The sequence below is a fragment of the Mesoplodon densirostris genome, chromosome 3 (assembly GCF_025265405.1).
Source record: "Mesoplodon densirostris isolate mMesDen1 chromosome 3, mMesDen1 primary haplotype, whole genome shotgun sequence".
NCBI lineage: Eukaryota > Metazoa > Chordata > Mammalia > Artiodactyla > Ziphiidae > Mesoplodon > Mesoplodon densirostris.
Genome location: NC_082663.1, coordinates 26,580,091 through 26,607,121, shown reverse-complemented (window position 1 = coordinate 26,607,121; position 27,031 = coordinate 26,580,091). Strand labels below are relative to the sequence as shown.

The following is a 27,031-nucleotide window of genomic DNA, read 5'->3' as shown; positions in this document are numbered from 1 at the left end:
CGTTTACTAAGACTTTCACCTCTGTTTGTTTAGGAATGAGGAACGGGTGGAAGAGACCAGGCTAGGGAATACATGGTAGCTCTTGAATGGTGTGGGACAATGGTATTCATAAGCATTAGAGAGGTGGCTGACTTCTGTTAACTCTTCTGGAAGCCTTGAAGAAAGAGACTGGCACACCAGGTCAGCCAACTCTCAACTCAGGGCATGTCACGAGAGCCAGAAGGCTTTCATGGCTGATTTTAATTAGACTCTTACCTCTTGCAGCAGGAGGGCAGACTATGCTGAGCACCAGCCTCAGAATACGATAATAAAAATGTCAGAGCTACAGTGGGATGCCGAATGCAAGCCAAAGCAGGTGTTGTGCGTTAATGTAAGGGCCCTGAAAAGGAAGAAATAGGACTGTAAAACTTGGAATAGCTGTATCTGGGTGAATGCGCTATACAATCTTAACCCCACATTTCCTTGAGTCTTCTGGGCGGGCATGCTTATTTATAAAAAGACTTTCCCTTTTCTCCTGTGTTTTCTAATAGTTTCCTTCCTTTTTTTTCCCATTCAAATTTGACTGAATTATAATGTATTTTGTTGCAAGGAATGAATTGGGAATCCAACTTTTTTTTCTTTTTTGAGACAGCTATCCAGTTCTTCAGGATCATTAATTGAATAATTCATCTTTCCCCGTTGATATCAAATGCCACCCTGGTGATATATTAAATTCCATATGCATTTGGGTCTTGTGGGAGAGAATGCTAGTTATTTACCAAAGCTTTCCCTTCCTCTCTCTGGGCTCACAACACGTTAGTTTCCCAGCTTCGGTTGCAGTCAGGAAGTGATGGACCTGGCACATAAAAGCTTCCCACACATGGTCCTCCATCCTCTTTGCCTTCTGCCATGTGGAATGGAGATATCCTCCAGAAAAACTTGAGAAGCCACATATTGAGCATGGCAGAGCTAAAGATGCAAGGAGCATGAGCTCCAGAATCCTTGCTGGAGGAGAGCCTGCCAAGCAGGAACACCTGTTTTGGACTTGATGAAAATGAGAAATAATCTTTCATTTTATGAGCCATTCATTTTTTTTCTTTTTTCTGTCTTTCCTTAAACCACATATTGTTACTTTATCTAATATAGGTCTACTTCTGTACTCTATTCTGTTCCATTCATCTGTCTGCCTGCTCATGTGCCAGTAACGCACTGTTTTAATTAATACAATTTTATAATGTATTTTTTTTTTTTTTTTCTTTTTGCGGTATGCGGGCCTCTCACTGTTGTGGCCTCTCCCGTTGCGGAGCACAGGCTCCGGACGCGCAGGCTCAGCGGCCATGGCTCACGGGCCCAGCCGCTCCGCGGCATGTGGGATCCTCCCAGACCGGGGCACGAACCCGTATCCCCTGCATCGGCAGGCGGACTCTCAACCACTGCGCCACCAGGGAGGCCCTATAATGTATTTTGATACATAGTAGGGCCAGTCCCTTCATTAACTTTTATTTTACCATTTTTTTTCCTGGTTTTCCTCCTTTTCCATATGAACTTTAGAACCAGTATCACTAGCCAAAATAAAATCTCCTTGCTATGTTTATTGAAATTGCATTATATGTAGAGTCTGATATGGGAAGAATTGACATCTTCATAATGTTGAATCTTCTTATATAAACATCTTTCCATAGAATTCATGTCTTCATTTATATTCTTCAATACCTTCGTAAACTTCTCCTCGTATAGGTGGTAGTTTTTCATTAAGTTTATTCATAGTTCTTTTTCTGGTGAAGTAATGCTATTATAAGTAAGACCTTTTCCTCTGTTATATTTTATAATTGGTCATTGCTTATATAGGAAGTCTACTAGGATGATGTGTTGTGTCTTAGCATGACGTCAAATAAAAATAAAATACCAGTCTGCCACCCAAGAAAAGAACTTAAAAGCAAAATAAATCTTTAAAAGTTTTTAAGCAAAATAAATCTTAAAAGAACTTTAAAATGTCTATACTGCAATAGCAGAAAAACAGACTGTATAAAGAGAAGGTATGTTGTCAGTTTATTCAGAATGGTCAGAGAATGTCCCCCTTTTGGATTGGAATTCCAAGAGCTACCCACATTTATAAACTTTCCATACTATTTAACAAATAAGCATTGTCAAGTTGGGGTTTGAGGAAGGTCAATACCATCACCATTCTCCACTAAGCTCCTAAGCAACTTAGAAACAGGCTCAGGTAGTCAGCCAGATGGAGGTAAAAGTGTCATCATTATTGATAAAGCTGATAGTAGAGAACAAGGCTTAAACCTGTGGCAACAACTTGTTTCCTACATCGCACCCCAGAGATATAGAGACTTTGCCATCCACTGGCACCACTGGACAACCGTGCCTGTTCTTACAAACTTCTGGCATGGAAGGGCAGAGCAGAACATACTTGGATAAGAAGGCATCCTAGAATTCCCTTGTTTCACTCTTCCTTGCCTGGGGAGGAGTAAAAGGGCAGAGCAAGGTCAGGACTGTAGCAGAAGGTGACTCCACATGGAAAGAAAATCAGAAGTGATGAATAGTGTTACCCCTCTGAGAACCAGCAACGCTATGCTCTAAGAGCGATATTCTTTTCAGGGACCAAAAGCTCGTATCTATGGTTTTTGGACGCTAGTGTCAAATATTAGATATGAATTTTAGGCAGAAAATCAAACTACATGGATTTTTATGTCATGCTGACATAAGCACTGTGGAACATGGTTCTCAGGTTTTATCCGTAAGAGAAAAGATCACAAAAAAGCTGTAAAACTGACACGACTGCCTTTCTTTTGTTTCTAACAAAGTTATTCTATGGACACAATCATTAGATTACAGGTATTATCCTTTAGCTCTTTTGGGCTCATGTGTTTAACACATCCAGTCCTTAGTAAATGTTTGTTCCTATATTAATACCTGTATTTGTTCAATTTGCTCTCAGAGACAGCATGCTTGCAAGAGGATATATAATACAGAGCACATAGTAAGGTTTATTACTGTCAGGACTCCAGTGACCACTGGTATTTTCTGTAGTCAATTCATTAAACATCTTTTGAGGCTTTATAATATGACAGTGACTATGCCAGAGCCTGGGGCTATAAGGACGTATGATGATGCAGTCAGGGGCCCATGTCTACTGGGGAGGACGGATGTGAACGGCTGACTATTGTGTGATGCTGGAGCACCGTAAGGAGACCCCTAGGGACACGGGGAAGGCCTCGAACCATGCCTAAAACAAAGACTCTGACAAGTTACGTTGCTCAAGTTCACCTAACTTGTAACTGGCAGAGGGAGAGTTTGAACTTGGACTGATTTCAAAGCCACCAGTGCCTCAGGTGCCACTCTGTGACGCTGGTGCCCTTATTACCCAGGTCTGCTCCAGGCGGGGCAATGCTGCAGAGGGTAGACGGTGCTGCTGTACAGTTCCCAGGGTAGATTCTGTCTGAAAAGCTGGCCTTCAAGCCTGGCTCCAACTCTGACTCCGGCCCTGTCTCGCCCTCCCTGAGTGCTCAGGGTCACGTCTGACAGGCTGCTCCAAAACCTTACTGGACCAAGCTGACAGAGGCGTTCCCCCTTTCTCAATTAACCTTCCACAGCGGAGGCTGCTCCGTGGTAAGACTGAGGCCCAGATGAAAGCAATGCTTGTGGAGGGTTTGGAAATGATAGTGAATTGCTTGGGGATAACTCACTCTACCTCACTTCCCTGTCATGCTCTGGTGGATTCATGAGGGCCTTTTTTGCTGGAGGTCACCTATAAATAAATCAGCAACGTCAAAAATGCTAAGGATAACTCTAGATTCTATGAAGGTAATTTATAAGTATGGGGGCAGCAACTTCTGGACACTGTCTACATCACAGGTTTAGCCCCATAAATTCTAGTGTTATCTACCAGCAGGCAGGAAGGGAAGAGCAGAGGAAAAAAAGCTGCGCCAGGCTTTTGGCTTCCCTAACCCTGCTGACTGCACAAGTTTTAAAATTGTGAATAAATGGATGCTTGCACCAATTCAAGACAAGAGAGTTTTAAATTATGAGTATCTCTGCTTAAAACTCCTCCATTACTTCTTTCATTATGGGCAAGGACCTGCCTTCTTTGAATAAAGAAAGTGAAATTCCACTATTCACAGAAATACAGTTGAAGCTAATGTGGGATTTAAAAAGATCAGGGGTTTAGGAGGCATGAGAGCAGGTGAGACCTGGAACAGCCATCACAGGACACTCTTAAGTAGGGCTGAGTTTCGAAATAACAGCCAATGTTTGCTGAATGGCTCTTGTGCTAAGGGCTTTATTATGTGTTATTCCTCACAATATCCTGATGCGTTAAGTTCTCTCATTGCAAAGGAGAAGCTGAGGCTGAGGTCACACAGCCGGAACATGGAGAAGGGGGCAATGGAGCCAGGCAGTGGCCCTTGGAAGTTCACACTCTTACCAGGATGCGCTGCTCTGTTTCAGTCATGACACTTCTTGTCTTGATCCTGGCGTGATCTTATCAGCTAGGGTGCTAAGGCTTCTAAGCAGTGCTGATGTCTGATCCATCAGCTTCAGAGATCTGCTTGCTGGTGAAGAACATTTTGAAGTTAGAGACATGGTAGGAATGCTGTAGCTGTAGGCTGGCTGACAAGTCACCAAGGAAGGTCTTCAAAGGAAGAGACACTGTACACCCTGAGGCTTGTCTCAGCCTCTGAAATGGACTCCTGCTTCTGATTCACAGGAACCAAACTCACAAGATACTAATGTACAGAATGCCAACTTACTGATTTCCAGTGAGTGACTAGAATATTCACTGTTCAGAGAACTCTCTCCTAAGAATCAAGGTTCACAGAAGCCTCCTTAGTCACTGTCACTTCATTTGCTGAAATCAAATAACGAATAAAGGGAAAGGATGTTTGGAATTCCACGAGGGCAGCCAGACCTACAAAACCACAGAGGCGGTCCCGGATCAGTTAGTTCACAAACAAGCACTTCAAGAGAGTGTTGCAACTCAGGATGACCAGGTAGTACAGCACAGTCCAATAGTGAGTATTTTTACATGTGATCCTCACGTATCTTGAGCATTTCTGAAAGATGTCCAACAAAAACTCCCTAAGTTTCATGAAAGTGCTTTCTCTTAAGTTTGGTGAGATAATCTTATACTAAGAAACATCCTGTAAACTATTGGCAGTACAATGCATATATTGCCAGCAATGTGGGACCACTACTGCTAAAACCAAAGGAAGATTTGGAGAGAATGTTATATAAAAAGTGAAGGACTTGACTAAGAGATCCTCAAGAACCTAGAACACTTACAGATAGATGTCTACAGAAAACACTTCTAGAGATTAAAAAAAAAAATTCCCCCTAGATACTGGGAAATACGTACTTGTCAATTATCAAAGTTATGGCCTAATCTTACATTTAAGTCACATTTTTCAAAAAGCTGCTCAAAATCCCATGCTTTAGTGATACTTGTAAATAATCCAAGGCATTGTACTGTGGTATTCCTCACTGGCACTTAGAACACAAATGAAGGATGTCTTGATAAACTAAGTATCTTCCTATTTGAAATGGGCAGAGACATAACTTACTAAGTTGGTTATAGTCAACAAGTAGGGACTGAATTTTATTCTTCAATGAGAATTACAGAGCATGAGAACCAAATGATCTGAATGTTCCTAAAAAGGAAATTGATGCCCTTTTATTCTACCTGAGTTAAAACAATGATGAACCTCATCAGAGTTCATGGGAATCGTAATGAATGACTACTAAACCAGATTTACAAGATCAATGCTATGAACACACCAAGATCATATACAATTAATTAGTACTACAGTTGGTTTTAAATCTTTAAAACCTCAAAACACACCTTTTAATTTACTTTAGCAGACAAAATAACTTACTTATAAAAGTAACATCATTTACAGAACTCTAATAAATTATTTCCAAAATTTAAAAATAAACAATAGCACTATTTTGCATTCTGATTTTACAGGGAAATAAAGCTTTTTGGCACATAATGTTCTATCAAAAATGGAAAGCTGAATCAGTTTGCTTTGCTTTTTACAATAGAAATAAGCATTTATACTTATTAGCATTGGGAGATCAACTTAATGACAAGAAAAGTTTGCTGGAAAATAGAATCATTGGAAAAATAGGATCTGAGGCCACCTACTGAGTGGCAATGGCAACGTGACCTTGGGTATTAGCCATCAAGTTAGGTAACACACTATAATTTTAGCTACATGCAACTGTACCCCTGCGGTCAAGGCTTAAAAGCTACATGCAAAAATGAAAACAACTGCTGTATTAGGAATGAGGATCGATGGATTTTTTTTTCTTTAAATGCCACTCGACCTTTTAAAGGAAAGGAAACCAAGGAGGTGGCTAAAAATGATTACTGAACACGAGGAATACTGGAGAGGAAGACTTTGGCAAATTAGGTAAACGAAAAGTTCCATGATCAAGAGTGACTTAGGTAGGTTCTTTTACTCATGGAGAGACTGGTGGAAGGCAGTTATGTCCTTGGGTATTTATGGTAGATCAGAATTAAGGACTTAACTTCTTTCCCTTACTATTTACATAAAAAGCTGGTTTATTTGAAAAAATTATCAACCCAGACTGCCAATAAAGTGGCACTTAGGAACTACTGACATAATGATAACTGACACCCATACTGACCATCTGGAGGAACAAAAAACCCTGGAGGGTTTTTCTGATTAGCAAAGAAAAGTTACTTTTTGTTTGGTTGAATTTACTCCAATAGACACCCTCAATACCAACAATGCTGAAAGCATTTCATAAGAGTTGGGCCACAATCCTAAGTCTTGGAAAGGCAGACTTCCTAGAACATTTTCATGGACTGGCAAGTTTTTTAAATTATTATTATCATTACTTTGGTAGCAGTTTCTGAGAACGTTTCCTTCCTGTAAGGCCAGGGTGCCGAGTACTAAGAGCATGCCTAAGACATGTCTGTGGTTCTCCTTTCCTTCATAACGTGTCTCACAATCCATAATTTGTTTCTCAGCTGTCCACCAAGAGGGCAGGAGCCTTGTCTATTCTGTTTGTTACCATATAACCAGCACTTAATTATGTCTGGCACATGAACGTGCTCAAAAAATGTCAGTTGGGTGAGTGAATGAATAAATGAATAAATCTCATACAGTCCAACCAACCTAAGGGGAAGAGGGGAAAAGAGGAAAAAAACCCTCACAAAAGTGAAGACGACAGTGATGGACAGGAAGAAAGATGAGCATCAGTTCCATCAACTGGGGGTAGACTTGATGCCAAAAAAAAAATTGCCATCATTCAACAACTGGTGATATCTGTTTGGAGATTCAAAATACCTGAAAGATTTTAAATGAAAGTTAATAGTAAAACAAAGTGCTCTCTGGAAGATTCATTTGCAAACAAGTTAATGAAAACCCTGTTACTACATCACGACGTTAATAGGAGCCTAGCGTTGTGATGTTTCAAGATGAAGTGGACTCTGCTGAATACACCAGGTGAACGTCTAGAGTCCCATAGAGGGAGCGTAGCACACTGATGACTTTTTCTTGAATGGTGTCAACTTGCTCAGAAGGACAGTAATCATCCAGACTTGACCTGGAACCAAGCAGAGAAAGGAAAAGAAAAATACACATAAATAGGATGAGATCATACTGTGAAGTGAGGAAAAGCCTGCATGTGTTGACTTCAATGTAAATTAGAAAGGAAGCTGTGTTGAATTTTGGTGTAATAACTGTTGAAAGCTACTAAACATTTACTCTATGTCAGGCGCATTACATGAATTATATTCTTTAATCTTCTCAGCAACTCTGTGAAATAGGTACATTTACCATCCCTTTAAAGGAGTCTGAAACAGAGAAAGATTACCCTGCACAGGCCACATACTAGTTAAGTGTTGGTGATGGGATTCAGAACCATACAGCATGTCTTCAAAGCCTCAGTGCTTAATACTAGACTGTTGCTTCCCTGAAAGGGAGATGTTGCTTGGGAACACTGGGGCTAATTATATTAGTGACTGGGCATCATGTTTCACATTCTCTTATTATGTGTACACTCAGGCTAGAAATTATGACGGTAGAGGCATTCCAACCGATAAAAGGGTTCTGCTTCTATAAACAATCTGCTAACCACACAAGCGTACAAGATCATCCAAAATGAAACGTGTGGATGTGCTGGTGTTGGGATTAGTCTCCTAGGTAGTATTAAGAGAAGAGAGCCAAGTGCGATGGGGCAGGAATCTGCATTTTGGGTCTTTCTAGAATCACCAACTGTAATTTGAGTGGCACCAGCCAGTAACAATGTCGCTGATAATTTTAGCCGGATTAGTATCTAAAAATATTTTATCAGTGTCTCCTGGTTCTGAACTGGGGTGAGGAAATCCATTGGAAATCCCACTGGATTGGAAAATGGCATAGAAATCTTTATAGGAGGAAATGGAATTAGTTATCTAGCCTACTCCTTATCACAAGTATTTTAGACCTAAAGAAACAATCTGTAAGACTTCAGATGAACTCATTTCATTCTATGATTAGGTTATTTTTGAGGCTTGATGTAAACAATTTTAAGTTATTAAATACTGTCTAACATACACATATGGATAAAGGCCTACTTTAAGAAAGCAGGATATGTAAAAGTTTAATTTATTAGCCTTAAAAATAAGGGGCATTTCAATGCTTTCACAGAGATTTCTGGCTTCTTTAAAACAGTATTAGAGTAGCTCTTAATGGGAGCTACCCACAAGAGGGAGTTTTGGAAATCTGCAAGTACTTTTTTTTTTTTTTTAATATATATATTTTTTGCGGTACGCAGGCCTCTCACTGTTGTGGTCTCTCCCGTTGCGGAGCACAGGCTCTGGACGCGCAGGCTCAGTGGCTATGGCTCACGGGCCCAGCCGCTACGCGGCATGTGGGATCTTCCCGGACCGGGGCACAAACCTGTGTCCCCTGCATCGGCAGGCGGACTCTCAACCACTGCGCCACCAGGGAAGCCCTGCAGGTACATTTTTGATTGTCACAATGACAACTAGGGGACCAGGGAAGAGGGCAGGGCTGCTAGAGTGCTTGCAATATGCAGGATAGTCCTGCAATGTGAATATGAATTGTCCTGTGTCCTGTACAGTCTCCAAGGTCCACGGAGCACTTATGTAAGTGAAAAACCTGTTTTAATTTTTTGAGCCTAGAATTGAATACTCTTCTACATATGAACAGAGTATTTTTGAAAATGGATTAAACTAAATTTTCCAGGAATGCAAATACTCTGTGAATTGAGGGAAGATTGGACTTTAAGTTCAGAACTTTACCAAGAGGTTCCTGTGACTAGACTAACCATGTTGCCATGGCAGTGCTGTTCATGGTATTTGGGCAATATGACACACTGGATCTGTTGGCATTTTTAACAATTGCATTTAGTGACTCTTTGTAAAGACGCCAGTTTGGTGTGGCGTTTTAATATATATTACTCTATTATCAACTATTTTCATTTCTCCTTTATGTTACAATTTTTTTGGTGTTTGGATATATGAATATATATTTAAATTATGTGTATAGGTAGGTTACTGCTATAAACTGTGTACCCCCAAAATTACTATGTCGAAACCTAATCCCCAATGTGATTATATTTGGAGGTGGAGGTCTTTGGAAGGTGATTAGGTCATGAGGATGGAGTCCTCATGAATGAGATTAATGCCTTTATTAAAGAGGCCCTAGAGAGCATCTTCACCCCTTCATTTTATGTGAGGTTACAGGGAGAAGATGGCTGTCTATGAACCCGGAAGCAGGTCCTCACCAGACACTGAATCTGCTGGTGTCTTCATCTTGGACTTTCCAGCCTATAGGTCTATGAGAAATAAATTCCCGTTGTTTATAAGCCACCCAGTCTAAGATATTTTTGTTATTGCAGCCTGAATGGATTAAGACAATGATATCATCTATATATTATAAATGCTATCTAAATATATTTAAATTATGTGTACATAGATTAGATTATCTATGAATTTCATTCAGGATGGTAAAAGAATTCTCATAAATATTTCTCATAAAATATGTAATATTACTTGCCCGAGCATTTAAAGTACTTATTTTAGAAACTCACAGTTACATACAAAATGAGTCCAAAGATTAACATAGAAGAGAAATTTTTATTAAATTGTTGTAACTATTCAGCACATTAGTACATTCAAATTTAAAACATGGTAGCAGCTAAATATTCATCTGTAGGACACAGAAATGGGAATTCTTATGTTCAACTGAATAACATCACCAACTTCAAAGACAAGATTAACAGGTGTTGTATGTTGTTTGTCAACCATCACTAATAGGAAAGAGACAATATAACACCTGAATTTCGAGCTGAGTAGGTAAAAAAATTAGTAGGTAAGAACTATTGCATTAGTAATCATTAGATTCATCTACGGAGATGAATTAATTTCCCACTGCCATTATAACAAATTACTAAAAACTTAGTGACTTAAAGCAAAACAAATTTATTACCTTACAGTTGTGTTGGAGATCAGAAGTCCTAAAATAAAGGTGCTGTCAGGGCTGTTTTTCTTCTCTAGGCTCTAGGGAAGAATCTGTTTCCTTGTCTTTCTGGCTTCTAGAGGCTGCATGAATTCCTTAGCTCAAAGCCTCATCCTCCCTCTTCAAAGACAGCAGTCTAGCATCTTCCAATCTGATTCTGACCTTCCTGCCTTTCTCTTATAATAACCCCTGTGACTACACTGGGCTCACCCGGATGATCCAGGATAATCTCAAATTCAAGCTCCTTGAGTTAACCAGATATGCAAAGTCCCATCTGGCATATAAGGCAACATATTCACAGGCTCTGGAGATAAGGATGTGGACATATTTGGTGAGCCATTATTCAAGCTACCACACTTACCTTGCAATTGTCACTACAGTAGGTTTTGGCAAATTTTTTAGAACATAATACACAGATTGAATAAGACATTCGATTTCTTGTTCTGTGCTGATGTGGTGAGGAAGTTCTGAATAATCACAGGTTAGACCAGCCTGGTGAACCTGAAAATAAGACAATTAAAAATTACAAGGTACTGTTGTTGTTTTCAGAAGACTCTTTAACCATTTATGGCCTTGCTGACAAATTTTTAATATTTTTGTGGATTAGGATTGTTTCTTCCTTAATAGTTTCCATGCCACAGCAGTTATTTATACTTTGAAGTTTTGGAAGAACTGGCCTGTACACCAGTTTGGGCCTGATGCCTTTTCTAGGAATAATTCTTTATTTTATGATTGTGGATTCATTCAGTTTCTGTCTTTACTTCAGTCTATTTTGATAATTTACATTTTCTAGCAAATTGTCCACTTCACCTGGACTCTAAAAGCTAATATAGGGCTTCCCTGGTGGCGCAGTGGTTGAGAGTCCGCCTGCTGATGCAGGGGATGCGGGTTCGTGCCCCGGTCCGGGAAGATCCCACATGCCGCGGAGAGGCTGGGCCCATGAGCCATGGCTGCTGAGCCTGCGCATCCGGAGCCTGTGCTCCGCAACGGGAGAGGCCACAACAGTGAGAGGCCCACGTAACGCAAAAAAATAAAAATAAAAAAAAAAATAAATAAAAGCTAATATAAATTGGTACATAGTATTCTCACCTTACTTTTCTTTCAACAAATTATTTTATTTACTTTTAATTTTTTTATTTTTTAAAACAGATTTTTAAAAAATTAATTACTTTATTTATTTTTGGCTGCATTGGGTCTTCGGTGTGGCTCGTGGGCTCTAGAGCGCAGGCTCAGCAGTTGTGGCGCATGGGCCTAGTTGCTCCACGGCATGTGGGATCCTCCTGAACCAGGGCTCGAACCTGCGTCCCCTGCATTGGCAGGCGGACTCCCAACCACTGTGGCACCAGGGAAGTCCCTGTTTGCTTTTTAAATACATGTAATGAGTACTACATTTAAAGCTTCAAGACAACACAAGGGGAAGACTTCCTCCTACCTTACTGAACCTACTGTTTTGAGTTTATTGTGTACGCTTCATGTATAACCATATATACTGATATCTTATACATGTGTTGTAAATGTAAATGACTGGTGTTCCAGTCTTAGCACTAAACTAAATGTGCCTAAGAGCTAGAAATGGCCCACAGGCTGACATTTTGCAGCCTCTGCTTTAAAGTTCTGAAAACTGGAATTCAAATATATTGTAGTTTTGCCTAGGGTACATAAGTGCAAAGTATGGAAACAAACACTAATCTACTGTATTATTGGAGGCTCTGGATACACATCAAAGATTTAACTGGCAATGATCAGTCAATGCACTAAAAAGAGAGACTCTGCATGTTCTTTTCTACTAAAATGATCAAAACACCTAGTGTTCTAACCCTGAAGCTATGGGCACATTATATTTGATTACATAATCTGATACCAAGCCTATGTCATCCTTTTTCTCAACAAACGATGTACAAAACTGCCTCCACCACCAGAAAATTCAGATGCAATATGATGACTAAAGTAGACCTGCATGAAGGCACATTAAATAATATCACGCGAGCTCAAAGCAGTTTTAAACCCTAAATGTCTTCTATCATTCTTAGCAATTGCCATTAAAAAAAAGGGTGAGTCTTGAGTTATCTCTGATTTAACCAAAATATTCTTTTGCTGGTATTTTTTATTTTTACAAAGTTAGCATTAAATAAATACATAAACTTCAGTTCAAATAAAGTGGTTTGATTATATTCCACAAATAAATAAAACACTACAGCAAAACCACAATTTATTAAAGTAAAATGAACACCAGAAGTAAAAGAAGCAGAAGACCTGGAGGTCTCAGCTCTGGCACAAAATTTGAGAAAAGGCACCTGAACTTCAAATGGGAAAATTTATGCTTAAATACTACAACATGATATAAAAATAAAAGAAATTATCATTAAAGGCATCCTCTTTTGACACAGCATTCAGATTGCTGTTGGCAAACAAACTGATACAGCTAATACAGTTAAGAAATGCTGGCCACAATGGCTTCTATTGTCCTTCTATTTGGTTTTTACAATCAGAAAAGTTTTCAGAGAGAGAGGAAAGAAAGAAGGGGGAAGGGAGTATAAAAATGAACCAATAAAGAATGAGCAAATGTAGAAACTTTCTTTTCTAAAAGAAATCTTTTCTCTGGCAAGGAGAGATCTGACCATAGGCAAAATTAATAAATCCACAGTACTTTTGCTTCATACATAAAATTGGCAAAAGCTTGTTTTTCCTGGAAAATGTTTCCAGTGTTCTGGCTTCTAAAAAGTATGTATTTCTTTCACTTCTTCTTTTTTTTCTTTTTTTAAATCCACTCACACTTCCCAGGAACACAAATAAAAGTGAATCACTTTAACAAAGAGCACATTTTTCTAGCCAGAAAAATGCCTTTCTTAAAGTGTCATTTTATACTTCAATGTAAGTATTTACCATTTCATAGTCCGGTGCTTCCATCCGTTTTTTCAAACTTTGTACCAGTGGAACTAGTGATTCCATTCTGGAAAAAAGCACCCCTCAATTAAACATCACATCACCTCAACTAAAATTATAGTAGCAAATGAAATTTACCATTAACAATATGTTTCATATGATTCTTAGGAAATTACAATTGTTCAAATATCATCTTAAAATATTAAGAAACAAAGGTTCCCTGCTGTTTTCTTTTCTTTTTTTAAAATTTATTTAATTAATTTATTTTTGGCTGCGTTGGGTCTTTGTTGCTGTGCACAGCCTCTCTCTAGCTGTGGTGAGCGGGGGCTACTCTGTTTCGGTGCGTGAGTTTCTCATTGCTGTGGCTTCTCTTGTTGCGGAGCACGGGCTCTAGATGCACGGGCTTCAGTAGTTGTGGCACGCGGGCTCAGTAGTTGTGGCTCGCAGGCTCTGGAGCACAGGGTCAGCAGTTGTGGTGCCCAGGCTTAGCTGCTCTGCCACATGAGGGATCTTCCCATACCAGGGAACGAACCCATGTCCCCTGCACTGGCAGGTGGATTCTTAACCACTGCGCCACCAGGGAAGCCCCTCCCTGCTGTCTTCTTACTTAAAAGATTACAGATTGTGTTAAAAGATTAAAAATTAGCATTCAAGAAACTGACGTTTTCCTCTTCTTTAAAAATGGAAGTTCTACTGTGACTTTAAAAATTATTTTGATCAGCAAGAAAACTAAGTGCCTTTAGCACCGTGATGAGAAAAGATAGTTTCCCAAAAGTTAAAAAAAAAAAAATAAGGACATATTTATTTATTTATTTGTTTGTTTGCGGTACGTGGGCCTCTCACTGTTGTGGCCTCTCCCATTGCGGAGCACAGGCTCCGGACGTGCAGGCCCAGCGGCCATGGCTCACGGGCCCAGCCGCTCCGCGGCATGTGGGATCCTCCCAGACCGGGGCACGAACCCACGTCCCCTGCATCGGCAGACGGACTCTCAACCACTGCGCCACCAGGGAAGCCCAGGACGTATTTATTGACATATACAATTATAACTGGAAAAGTTTTATACTGTCTGATATAATAACAATGGTGCTTTTAAGTTATTTAATATAGATGGAACTCTTTGGAAGCCCTGATTAATTGGTGTTTCTAGTATTTTAATGCCACCTCTACCAATACCCACTCATCTGCTGTGAGGGAAAAAATAAAGACAAAAGGAAGGCATGGAGGCCTGTCTACCCACTTACCCTATTACTTCTCCCTTTTTATTAATGACACTTTCTGGGCTTCTGGACCCTAATCACCCACCTCTTCTATTTCCTTAGGAATACTGAAGACTCCTTCATGCTGAGGGTCTGACCCTTTAGGGGCATGGTAAGTTTGGGGAGACGTTCTTGCTGTCTGACTCACTTCTCCTTTGTGTTATTTTTTTCCTCCAATTCCAGTCACAGTTAAAACTCACCACTGTTGTAGCCTTATTGTTTCTTCAAGGCTGTGACAGAACTGCCTGCAGGTGGTGAAGAGCTAAGTGTGCTCAGTAGGCAGGTGGGTTTCAGTGGAAGGTGGCTAGATTCAGGATTCTAAAGTTGTCAGGCTATTTTGTTTGTTTTGTTTCATTTAATTTTAAACTTGGCTTAAGACTTCACAAAATCACAAAATAGTAGGTACTCTTCAATATTCCTGGGAAGAATCATGTTCTGTGACTTATTTCTATATCTCCATCTTCCATCATAATTTCAAAAAGGAGGGAATCATTTTTAGATCTAGCGCCCTATACTGAAGAGGAAAAGCATTAACTTATGTTAAAGTGCCTGATCAGTATTTACTGATATGATTAATACTACTATGGTTTATTCTTCCATACCACTGCTTTCCTTAGTGACAATAAAGTTTTACGATACTTATATTTCAGGGATGTTTCTGAACATTTTATTTTTAAGTGAAAATTGCACTGAATATTTAAAATAGGTAATACACATAGCAAAAGAAGATACTAATTTTTTGTTTGTTTGTTTGTTTGTTTTGCGGTATGCGGGCCTCTCACTGTTGTGGCCTCTCCCGTTGCGGAGCACAGGCTCCGGATGCGCAGGCTCAGCGGCCATGGCTCATGGGCCCAGCCGCTCCGCAGCATGTGGGATCTTCCCGGACCGGGGCATGAACCCGCATCCCCTGCACTGGCAGGCAGACTCTCAACCACTGCACCACCAGGGAAGCCCTAATTTTTTTTAAAATATTTATTTATTTATTTGGTTGCACCAGGTCTTAGTTGTGGCAGGCGGGCTCCTTAGCTGCGGCTCGCCGACTCCTTAGTTGTGGCATGCAAACTCTTGGTTGCGGCACGCATGTCGGATCTAGTTCCCTGACCAGGGATCGAACCTGGGTTCCCTGCATTGGGAGCGCAGAGTCTTAACCACTGCGCCACCAGGGAAGTCCCAGGAAGATACTAATTTTTCAAAAGCAATTTATCTAGGAAATTTAGCAATACATCTAGGATTAAATACAGTAGAGTTGGAGAAAAAAAAAATTTGAGGGTCTTACCTAGGATTTGAAGCCCATTTCTGTACAGTTTCTTCATCATCACCATCACACAAATCAGCAAAAGCAGCTTCTAAATCTTCTAACTGATGAATTCGAGTATCAACACAATCTACCAAATCTTCCTTTAAACACATTGAAAAGCCGAGATTATATAGTTTCTCTTTCAAAAAAACAAGTGTAATCCCATTACAATGAAAATTTGATTCAATTAGTTAAAACATAATTTTTCAAGTACTAACCATGGGCTTTCCCAAGAAACACACACCAAGATTTTGGACAGTTGTGTGCGAGTACTCCAACATCACGTAAGATATTATTAGATATGTGATAAATAGACAAACACAAAAAAAACAAATGGAGGATACCTCTGTCAGGTTGGTATCAGGCTTTATAAATTGGTACAGCTCTTGTAAGATTTTGTACTCCTCCTGGAAAACAAAACAAAAAATCCATATACCAGAAAAAAGATTAATTTTTCAATGATATGCTTTAAATAAAAAATGGCTGTGATACAAGAACATCTTAGATAATCATTTAAAGGTTAGTCAAAGAAAATCAGGGAATATGTATAATTCATATTTCATTGTAAATATTATCACTTCTTTAGGGTAACTCTATCTATCTGGGCATGACAAGAATGGGTAAAAAAATAGCTATGGAAGAAGACTTAATGGCTAACAGGTAATGAGATGAAAATATTTCTAATAATATTCTACTCTATAAATCACATCCTAGGATCTGAACAGATTTTCGCTATTTATGGGAAGTATACATATCTTAGTTACAACAATAACAAAACTCTCCACGTTCACTTTGCAGCCCTTTCCCTAGCCACAGAAGAGAGCTCTGGAGTACAAAGGCAATCCTGGAGGCAGATGCAATGGAAGGATTTTGCAGGAGAATGTCTCCCCTTATTCAGCACAGCCAGGCAGCCCCACTATAGGTAGGTATATCTGGCCCCAATAATCCTATTTAGGAGCATTGTCAGGAAGGGGTTACACACAAGACTTAAAATTCCTTAAGCACAAAGCTGTGCACTATCCTCATCATAACAATCCTGTGAGCTGGGTATGATTATTATTTTGATTTTATACTTGAAGAAACTGTGGGTCTGAAAGGTTAAGTAACTTTCCCAAGATCATACAGCTAATAAGCAGAAGTAACAAATAGAACTTAACTCTTCCTGACTTCTGAACATGTTTTTTAATTTTAATTTTTATTTATTTATTTTTTTTGCGGTACGCGGGCCTCTCACTGTTGTGGCCTCTCCTGTTGTGGAGCACAGGCTCCGGACGCGCAGGCCCAGCCGCTCTGCAGCATGTGGGATCTTCCCGGACCGGGGCATGAACCTGTGTCCCCTGCATCGGCAGGCGGACTCTCAACCACTGCGCCACCAGGGAAGCCCTGAACATGTTTTTTAAAAAAATAGCTATTAAACTATAAGGTATAATACATGCTATTTTCAAAAAGTTCTACAGAACCAAAGGATATAAAGGAAACAATATCCCCACTTTCTCAGGTTTCCTTAGAGCACAGGAAAAGGATTAACTGTCATTAAGTTTCTTATGTAACCTTTTAGAAATTCCTATTACAAGTATTTGGTGAGTCTATTTGTAGGATAAATTCATGAAGTCAGGTTTTTTAGCTTCCAGGTATGCCCATTCTCATGTTTTCTAAATATTTCTAAGGTCATTTCATAATGCTGAACGCTGGTAGTTATAGTCACTGGTCCATATCCAATAGCAGGAAAGAAGCAGAGGGCAATTTTTCCCCCTTATTGCAAGCTGGGAGAGCACTCTAGTTCCTCCATTCTTGCTCCAGATTACACTACAGTTGACCCTTGAACAACATGGGCTTGAACTACACAAGTCCACTTATACATGGATATTTTTCTGTATATTGGAAATGTTTTTGGAGATCTGCAACAATTTGAAAAAATTTGCAGACCAACTGTATAGCCTAGAAATATTGAAAAAATTAAGAACAAGTTAAGTATGCCATGAATGCATGAAATGTACATAGATACTAACCTATCCTTACATAGGTACAAGATGAATGATATTACTATAAAATTAATAATGGGTTAGTTTTCCTACTCTTTTACAACTTTGCTTTCAAAGAATTACATTACTGTACAGTATGCCCCTCTCTCTCCTAACTGGAGAAACTGCATATCATCTTATCACATAAGTGGTTTTTAAAAAAATATAACAATGTTTCCAATACTGTACTATGAGTATGACTGTAATACTGTATGCCATAAAATTTTTATAACGATTCATTCATTAGCATACAGGCTAGGCTACCGTGAAGCAATCATGTCAATTACACTAGGCTACCGTAACACAATCACATTGCTGCTTCCTCATTATCAATGCATAAATCGTTATAACTGTAAATAAATATGACTTTGTCACATTATCTTTTCATTTTTGATATCTAGTGCTAGTAATATGTATAACCGTGTTTTGTATCATAAGAGACAATACTGATGTAGGTTCATCTTATTAACATGATATAAACTTATGGTATTGATAAATATAGTACAGTACTGTCAATGTATTTTCCTTATGATGTCCTCAACATTTTCCTCTCTCTAGCTTACTTTATTATAAGGATACAGTATATAACACATATAATATACCAAGTATGTGTTAATTTACTGTTTACATTATCAGTAAGGCTTCCGGTCAACAGCAGGCTATTAGTAGTTAAATTTTGGAGGAGTCAAAAGTTATACCTGGATTTTTGACTACACAGGGAATCAGCACCCCTAACCTCACCTCTGTGTTGTTCAAGGGTCAACTGTACATTCTCCAATTTCACCTATTTTTAATCAGTACCTATTAAAGATTTTTGATAATTTAGATAAATCACAATGGCTTCCGATATGCACACAGAACAAGGAATGTAAAGTGCAACATCATTGTCATGAATCAAATACTGAACTTAGGTAGAAAAAAGACAGTTAATTTGAATCCCCAAAAGAACCAATCTGGAACAACCTCCCATATGTTAAGGTAAGCAGTTATATGTGCTCATAAAATGCACCTGGGAATGCTCACTCGGATCATGAATTTACCAGTTTCTTAAAGGCACACATAGTCTACCTCAGATCTGTGCATACTAATAGTATCTGGTGATTTGCATTTAAGATCTGATGAGGTACCTGAAGGATCACAGACTGAATCATTAGCTACAAATCATGTGTAATCAGGCACCTCAATGTTCAGTGAAAAATTTGTCACATGGGATTGTATATACACAGAGTATCTCTGGAAAGATATACCAAGAAACTAGCCATGGTATTTGTTTCTAACAAACTGGGGGAATGGAGAAGGAGTAAGAGAGTGACATATACGCTTTTTAACGTATACACCTTTTTGTACTTCAGCTGACCCTTAAACATCATGGGTTTGAACTGCATGGGTCCATATGTGGCGTTTTTCAGTGAATATATACTACAGTTCTACACGATCCACGGCTGGGTCAATCTTCAGATGTGGAACTGTGGATACCAAGGGCCCAGTACAAAGTTATACGCAAATTTTTGACTGTGCGGAGGGCTGGTGCCCCAACCTCCATGTTGTTCAAGGGGCAACTGTATATGATTTTATTTTTTTCAACCACCCGTGTACACACTACCCCAATTAATAAATGCAAAATAATGAATACTATCTAGAGCAGGGATTAGCAACCTATGGCCTACAATCTGTTTTTGTATATCCCTCCAGTGGGTATACAAAAATTGAATAGTATTGACAATTTTAAAGGGTATAATAACAACACAGAAGAATATGTGACAGAGACCACATGGGGTCCCCCACAAATTACTATCCAGCTGTCTGCCGAAAGTTTCCTGATCCCTGATCTACAGAAGCGTCATACAATTCTCCAGAGCCACGTTTTAAAAATACCACATTTGGGACTTCCCTGGCAGTCCAGCAGTTGGGACTTCGCCTTCCAATGCAGGGGGCAAGGGTTCAATCCCTGGTGGGGGAGATAAGATCCCGCATGCCTCGTGGCCAAAAAACCAAAACATAAAATAGAAGTAATACTGTAACAAATTCAATAAACACTTCAAAAATGGTCCACATCAAAAAAAAAAAAAAAAAAAAACCCCATTTACCTGAGTGAACATTTCTTTGAAGGGATTCTTGACTGAAAAAAAATCTAAGTCAATATCTAAAACAAATGCATCCCCTTTCTCCAAAATTTCCAGGATTTCTCCAGTGCTGACTGAAGTGTGGCATCCTTGGCTTTCAGAAGAACATGAACATGATGGTTGTAGACAAGTTTGGTCTCTTCTCTGTGTCACTGAGTCATCTTCCAGTCCTTCTGAACAAGATTCACCATTAGTAGAGGCAGTGTTCTCTGCGTACTCCAGTGCTAGCTTTGGCTTCTTAGCAGAAGACACTGCGTCATTTTCTTCTTGATTGTTACAGAGTTTATAAGGTTTCACCATAATTACATCCAATTGTAAAGGTTTTTGGTTCTCTAGCTGGTCTTCAGTTACATAAAGACCATCACTTAGAAAGTAATGATCTGTACTTGTAACCCTGGATCAGAGGAAAAAAATATTTTAAAGACGAAAGGACAAATAAGCTGACATTTCATATAGAATTTCAGAAATACAAGAAAGGACATATTTGACAAAAACTGAGAGCTGTCTCTAATATTTGTACTTCCTGTTCTTCTATGGAAATAGGGTTCCCCAAATTTTTAGCTGGGCACACAACTGCCCAAAGTAAAGACCACATTTCACAGTCTATCTTGCAGCTAGGTGTGGCCATTTGACTAAATTCTGGTCAAAAGCCGAGAGTGGAAGAGAAACGTACAGAGCCTCGCCCTCCCCTCCCCATCGACTGGCATGTGAACAAGGTGGTGGCAAGCCCCACTCGGACTCTGAGGACAAAGGTGATACTCTAGAGTAGGGGAAGCAACAAGACAGAAGACACTGGTGTTCTCCAAACTGTAGGGCTGTCACATTGGCCCTGGACTGTGTGTGGTCAACTCTAACATGAGAAAGAAATAAATGGTCCTGTTTAGCCAGTGCTTTGGATCTCTCTCATACCAGCTGGAACTTTACCCAAAAAAATCACTTAAGAGAAAAATTATATCTGGAAATAATCTATAATAATAATAATAGAAGCTCCCTCTGACATATTTCAAAGCTTCTTTAAATTTTATATAACTATAATATTTTAATATGAAAGGCAACTTAAAAAAATCTTGGGCTTCCCTGGTGGCGCAGTGGTTGAGAGTCCACCTGCCGATGCAGGGGACACGGGTTCGTGCCCCAGTCTGGGAAGATCCCACATGCCACGGAGCGGCTAGGCCTGTGAGCCATGGCCGCTGAGCCTGTGCGTCTGGAACCTGTGCTCCGTTAACAGGAGAGGCCACAACAGTGAAAGGCCCGCATACCGCAAAAAAAAAAAAATCTTGTGCATGTGCAGAATGCATTTCACAAGTTGTAGATTTCTGATTTTAGACATAACAGCAAGTTCTTAGCTTTTCAACTATATTATGCCTTGGTAAGTACTTTGAACAGCAAAACCAAATGCTTCTTCCAGAGGTAGGATCTATCCAATTAAAATAATGGTTAACATTTATTTCCCACCCACCCTCCTCTAGCAGATACAGCCTTAAGTTTAAAAAGATACAATTTTCTAAGAAAAGGTTAATGACAATAAAACTAATGTCCAAGATTATTAAAAACTGTACCATCCTAAGAAAGACAAAGGCTGAATCCCCCAATCTAAATCTGTATTCTTCTTTAATAAGGAACATTTTATTTTGTTCACATCTGTACAAACACGTACATACATCTCAGACTGAATACCTATATGTGTGTCTTTTCCATAAATTTTTACTTGCAGGATTAACTAAAATCATGAGATAATAAAAATCTTCCTAACATTGTCATTACACATTGAGTATCAAATGTCTGTTTCAGATTGCTCAAAATTAATTTGATTTTGCAGAAACCTGTTACAGGTTAAATTAGGCCTACTCACCAAAGTACTTAATAAAAACCCTACCACTCTTTCATATAAACCAGTATTATGTATAATATTTGTATGTGGAGCCCTATTTATTTGTTATTATATCCTCAATAAATACAATTTTTATGTATACACAGAAAAGTTACTTGTCCAATTGATAAGAACATACAACAAAAGTTAATTGTATCATTAAGGATAAATCAGAAATAAAAAGTATCATTTTCAGTGAGATAGACTGTATTTCATTTTCAATGTATTACCATTTCATCCCACTATCCTTCAGGTTCTAGAAAGTCATGATTCCACTGCTTAAAACATTCATCCCATAACAAGAGAATTTAGAAAGCCAAGAACATTCTGATACTTCTAAAGATATTACAGTATCACAAGCTACATAAAACATTGGTTAAATAGCTTATACACCAAAAATAATTGCATATGTAACTCAATTCAGAGAATGCTGCTATTTAATTTAGATTAGGTAATTATCTAGAGCTCACCATATTAATAAAATTAAAACCCCAAATCTACTTTTCAGCCACTGAATTTACAAAAAAACCAAAGTGAGATAATTTTGCTTTTTCATTGCAAATTGTTAAATTCAGCAGACAAAAGTTACATTGGAAGGAAATAATAAAATGTTATCATTAAATATATAAGTCTATAAGGTACTTCAATGATTTAATGGAGTTAGTCATCAATGGAGCCAGGTTTCCAGAGGAGGAAGATCATGTTATTCAAAAACCAACTTGACTAGCAACAAAATACAAATGATGTGTGAAAAAGATCAAGAGACTTGCAGATTTGTTCCTGGTGTTTCGAGAACTCTTTTTGGAAGAGTTGAGGGCTAATCTGACCCCATTTTTTTGTAGAGATACTTGTAAGTTATTACAGGGACCTAAAATCAGATAGAATAAGTATTCAATCCCTTTCATACTCATAAATATGAGGAAATTACCTGATTGTTGTGGTCGAAGTGTCTTTGCCTACTAAAAAATGATGTCTGCCCTCTCTGATTTGCTGAGCCCATGTGGGATGAAGCCATATTACATGGGAAAAATGGCCAGCATAAACTGCAGGTATAATCCAATTCTCAATACTTAATTCTCTGGAAAGAAATAGAGAGGAAGCATGAAAACTGTTGGTAAGTAGGTTTTTCCAAATGTAATTTCATTCAGAACAATATTTTAAGACAGTACGTCTCCAAGTGGGGTCCAAGGACCCTTGCAGGGGTTCCTGAGACCTTTTCAGTGTAACTAGTTCAAAACAATTTTTCTAAGAACACCAAGGCACTATTCCCCTTTTTCAGTGTACTGACATTTACACTGACAGTACAACACAATGGTGGTTGATGTCCTAAGATTAATCAAGGCAAAGGCACCAAACTCTACTAGTAGTCACTGTATTCATCACTACCAAGCACCAGGGTCCCACACTCCCATCCAGTTTCACGTGAGAAAGTCTTTCATAATTTTATTAAACTTTGATCCTGAGTATACGTTTTAAAATAACCTGTGTGGCAAGATGGGACGTGCACAGCAAGCACTTCTGCTATGGATTCTGAAGTACAATGGTTGTCTCAAGGAAAAGCAGTTGTAATTGAATTGCAAGCTGAACACCATTTTTCTTGAAAGGAAGGCTGACTCATAAACCATCGTTGTTCAGACTTGAACCTGAATTGCTGGATTCTACATTCCAACTAAGCTTTAAGAAATGACCACTTGTCAAGTTTTGGTACAGTATTAAAGAATATTCACAATTATCTGAAAAGGCTATGAAAATACTCTTCATATACCTCCACCAAAACAACATATGGTAACGGACTGAATGCAGAATCCGAGAATCCAGCTATCTTCTATAAAGGCAAATATTAAAGAGATCTGTAAAATTTAAACATTGTTACTCTTCTAAGTTTTTTTTGCTTTAGAAAATATATTTGTTTTTCATAAAAATATCTTATGCTAACATATAAAGTCCTATTATTTTGAAATGAATTAATATCTTAAACATTTCTCAGTTTTAATTTCAAATATGGTAAATAAATGTAACTCACATTAAAAAAAAACTCAAGAATTTTTTTTTTTTTTTTTTTCGGTATGCGGGCCTCTCACTGTTGTGGCCTCCCCCGTTGCGGAGCACAGGCTCCGGACGCGCAGGCTCCGGACGCGCAGGCTCAGCGGCCATGGCTCACGGGCCCAGCCGCTCCGCGGCATATGGGATCCTCCCAGACCGGGGCACGAACCCGTATCCCCTGCATCGGCAGGCGGACTCTCAACCACTTGCGCCACCAGGGAGGCCCAAAACTCAAGAATTTTTAAGGGTGCATAGGAATCCTGAGATTAAACATGTTTAAAAACTGTTATTCTATGACTAACTGTACAGTCGTCATACCTGCTTCATAATTCTTTTTAATTTCTAAAATATAAAATCTCTAAATATAAAAGAGAGTACGGACAATGGTAGAGCTACCACATTTCTTTAGAAATTAGTGCTCTGAGTTTTAGTTTTAGAGTCAACTAAAAGAAATGTAGTAGGCTAAAATTAATTCACACAAGCATCTATATTTTAATTTTAATTTTATATTATAACAGGAAAATTACTGCTATGTAACTTTTCATTTTATACGAGTAGGCTACATTGTAACAAGTACATAAGACACAGTGACACGACTTCAGGGAACTATATCACTGAAGAGAGGTCAGTAAGTCACTATTTAGAGATACACTAGGTATGTCTTTCCTGAAGAATGGACTACAAATTACCAATTTCACATCCACCTCTATGATTCTGTATAACTGAAAGTCAATAGGATTTGTGACCTGAAAAGAAACAAATTGGAAGGTTGCAGGGACTAAATACTGGAAGAAAGGCTACACAAATTAAAGATGCATTGCTTATACAATTATTGAACTATGTGTTGAAGACTCATTTTCTTGTGCCTCCGTAACCAGACTTTTAAAGGGGTAAAGAAGAGAGAACTGGCTTAGGTAATTTCTAAAGTCTCTGACTTCTAAAATTCTAATTCTAAAGCAGAGGTTGGCAAACATTGGCTGGGCCACCTGTTTTTGCAAATAAAGTTTTATGGGAACACAGCCACTGACACTTGTTTATGTAGCGTTTACAGCTGCTTTCACACCACAAAGGCAAAAATAAGTAGTTGCAACAGAGACCATATAGCCAGCAAGCCTAAAATATTTACTATCTGGTTCGTTAAGAAAAAGTTTGTCCATACTTGTTCTAAATAAAATAAAAAAGGCAAACAAAAGCAAAACTCATGAGCTTAGCAAAGACTATTTCTCTTAATTGCTTATCATCTACTGCAAATTGTATTTTAGGTGCATAAAAGATCATTAACAAAAATCACATTTTACCCGAAAAGTGTTTCCTTATCAAATACAGTGTCAGCTGGCATATTCACAGGAATAAGGAGGTCTGGATGTGAATCAAAATGCACAAAACTTATATTACTTGCAGGAAGATGCTTTGAGCCAATGGCCCGGTATATAAAGGGCAGAACCTGTAAAAGACACATACATGCACACATTCAGAATTGGTACTGAATTCATGAGCATACTCTCAACTGCAGACTGAAAAACAATGCTAAACATAACTGCACATAATTTGAAGCACACCAAGTTGTTAAAAAGTAGGGAAATATTAAATTTGTTCATTGCACATGGTTTAGACAATCATCTCAAGCTTTATTTTATTTTATTTTGCGGTACGCGAGGCTCTCACTGCCGTGGCCTCTCCCGTCGCGGAGCACAGGCTCCGCCGCGCAGGCTCAGCGGCCATGGCTCACGGGCCCAGCCGCTCCGTGGCATGTGGGATCTTCCCGGACCGGGGCACGAACCCGTGTCCCCTGCATCGGCAGGCGGACTCTCAACCACTGCGCCACCAGGGAAGCCCCAAGCTTTATTTTTTCCTCAGAACTTCCAAGTTCCACCTCCAAAGGCTTCAATGGGCATCTCTGGCCACCATGCTGCCTCCACCTCAAACACAAAGATAATGTGGGGAAACAGACAGGACTGGTACTCAGGGAAAAACTGCTGGTTAATACCCTCTCTGGTGTTAAAGATGTGTTCAAGCTACCTGGGTCTCTGGGTCTTTTCCACACCTTTAGGATGGTGGTGCAGGGCTATGTCGTCTGTAAGGCTCTCTGTCCTGTTACGGTCTCTAGAGTTCTAAGTTTAAGACTGAATTTGAAAGCACCACCTAACCCATGCTTGCTCTCTCAGACCCATACACACCATCTCTAGGTCCTGAGAGACCCAACTTCCTTCCTATTCTCTTTACTTTATTCATCCACAAATCTGGAATCACCCTCTTCCTCTTTCATAGCCAGAGCATTCCCAAGGCATGTGATTGCGATTAAAATAAAGAAAAAAGTCTTAGATCACGGGACTGTCTCGTAGGCTTCCAGAAATCTAGATTAGGGCACAATTTTAGCTATTCCAAAGTAGCACTACCTCAAAAACAGAAAATATCTTTAGTGTCTATAAACTCGGGGCACCCTGTTAAAAGATTTATGCACACACTACGCACACAATAATACTAACGGCCCTATGAGTGCTACTTTGTACCCATTTCACAGAAGACAGTCCACATTCTTAACAAAAGCCTCCAGGCTACACAGCAGGAACATGTAGGGAGGCCGACAGACAGTAGGAAGCCTGCGTTAAAGCGCAGGTTGAGGACTCGGGGCTCTGCAGTTACACTGCCCGCGTTCGACTCCCGATGCCACCAGAGCCTCGAGGGTTAGAGGAGTTGCCCGACTCGTAGTAAGCGCCCCATAAACGTCAGTGCCTATTCTTCCAAGCTAACCGTTCTGGTGTTTTCCCCACAGCAATGCAACTCGCGTGGATAACTAATGCTGGTTATCTCTCTGGCCTCAGATGCCCAGGCTCCGCCGCCTCCTTGGTCCTCGCGCGATTCTGCCCCAGGCCCGGCAGCCGCCCTCTCACCTCCTGATGATCCTCCACCACCCACACCGGGAGTTCATGGTAGCGCCGGAGCCGGGCGCACTCTCCAGTGAACTCGCTCATGTTTTCGCTCGGGGTAGCGTCCCAGCGAGCTGGACTCAAAGAGGCCTGAGGTGCGGCCCCGCCTCCTCTCCCGAGAGGAAAC

At 39.5% G+C, this 27,031-nt stretch overlaps 1 protein-coding gene across 1 annotated transcript; it reads right to left on the bottom strand.

Annotated features, from left to right (window-relative positions):
* Positions 1–5,875: 5,875 nt before the first annotated feature.
* On the bottom strand, positions 5,876–27,009 carry C3H5orf22 (chromosome 3 C5orf22 homolog). Its single transcript, XM_060092759.1, has 9 exons — positions 26,869–27,009; positions 25,276–25,421; positions 22,863–23,012; positions 20,029–20,458; positions 16,265–16,327; positions 15,900–16,021; positions 13,368–13,434; positions 10,846–10,985; positions 5,876–7,563 (listed from the first exon to the last, which is right to left on the bottom strand). The coding sequence occupies exons 1-9, from the start codon at positions 26,947–26,949 to the stop codon at positions 7,431–7,433; spliced, it is 1,332 nt and encodes a 443-aa protein (XP_059948742.1). The 5' UTR covers positions 26,950–27,009; the 3' UTR covers positions 5,876–7,430.
* Positions 27,010–27,031: the final 22 nt, after the last annotated feature.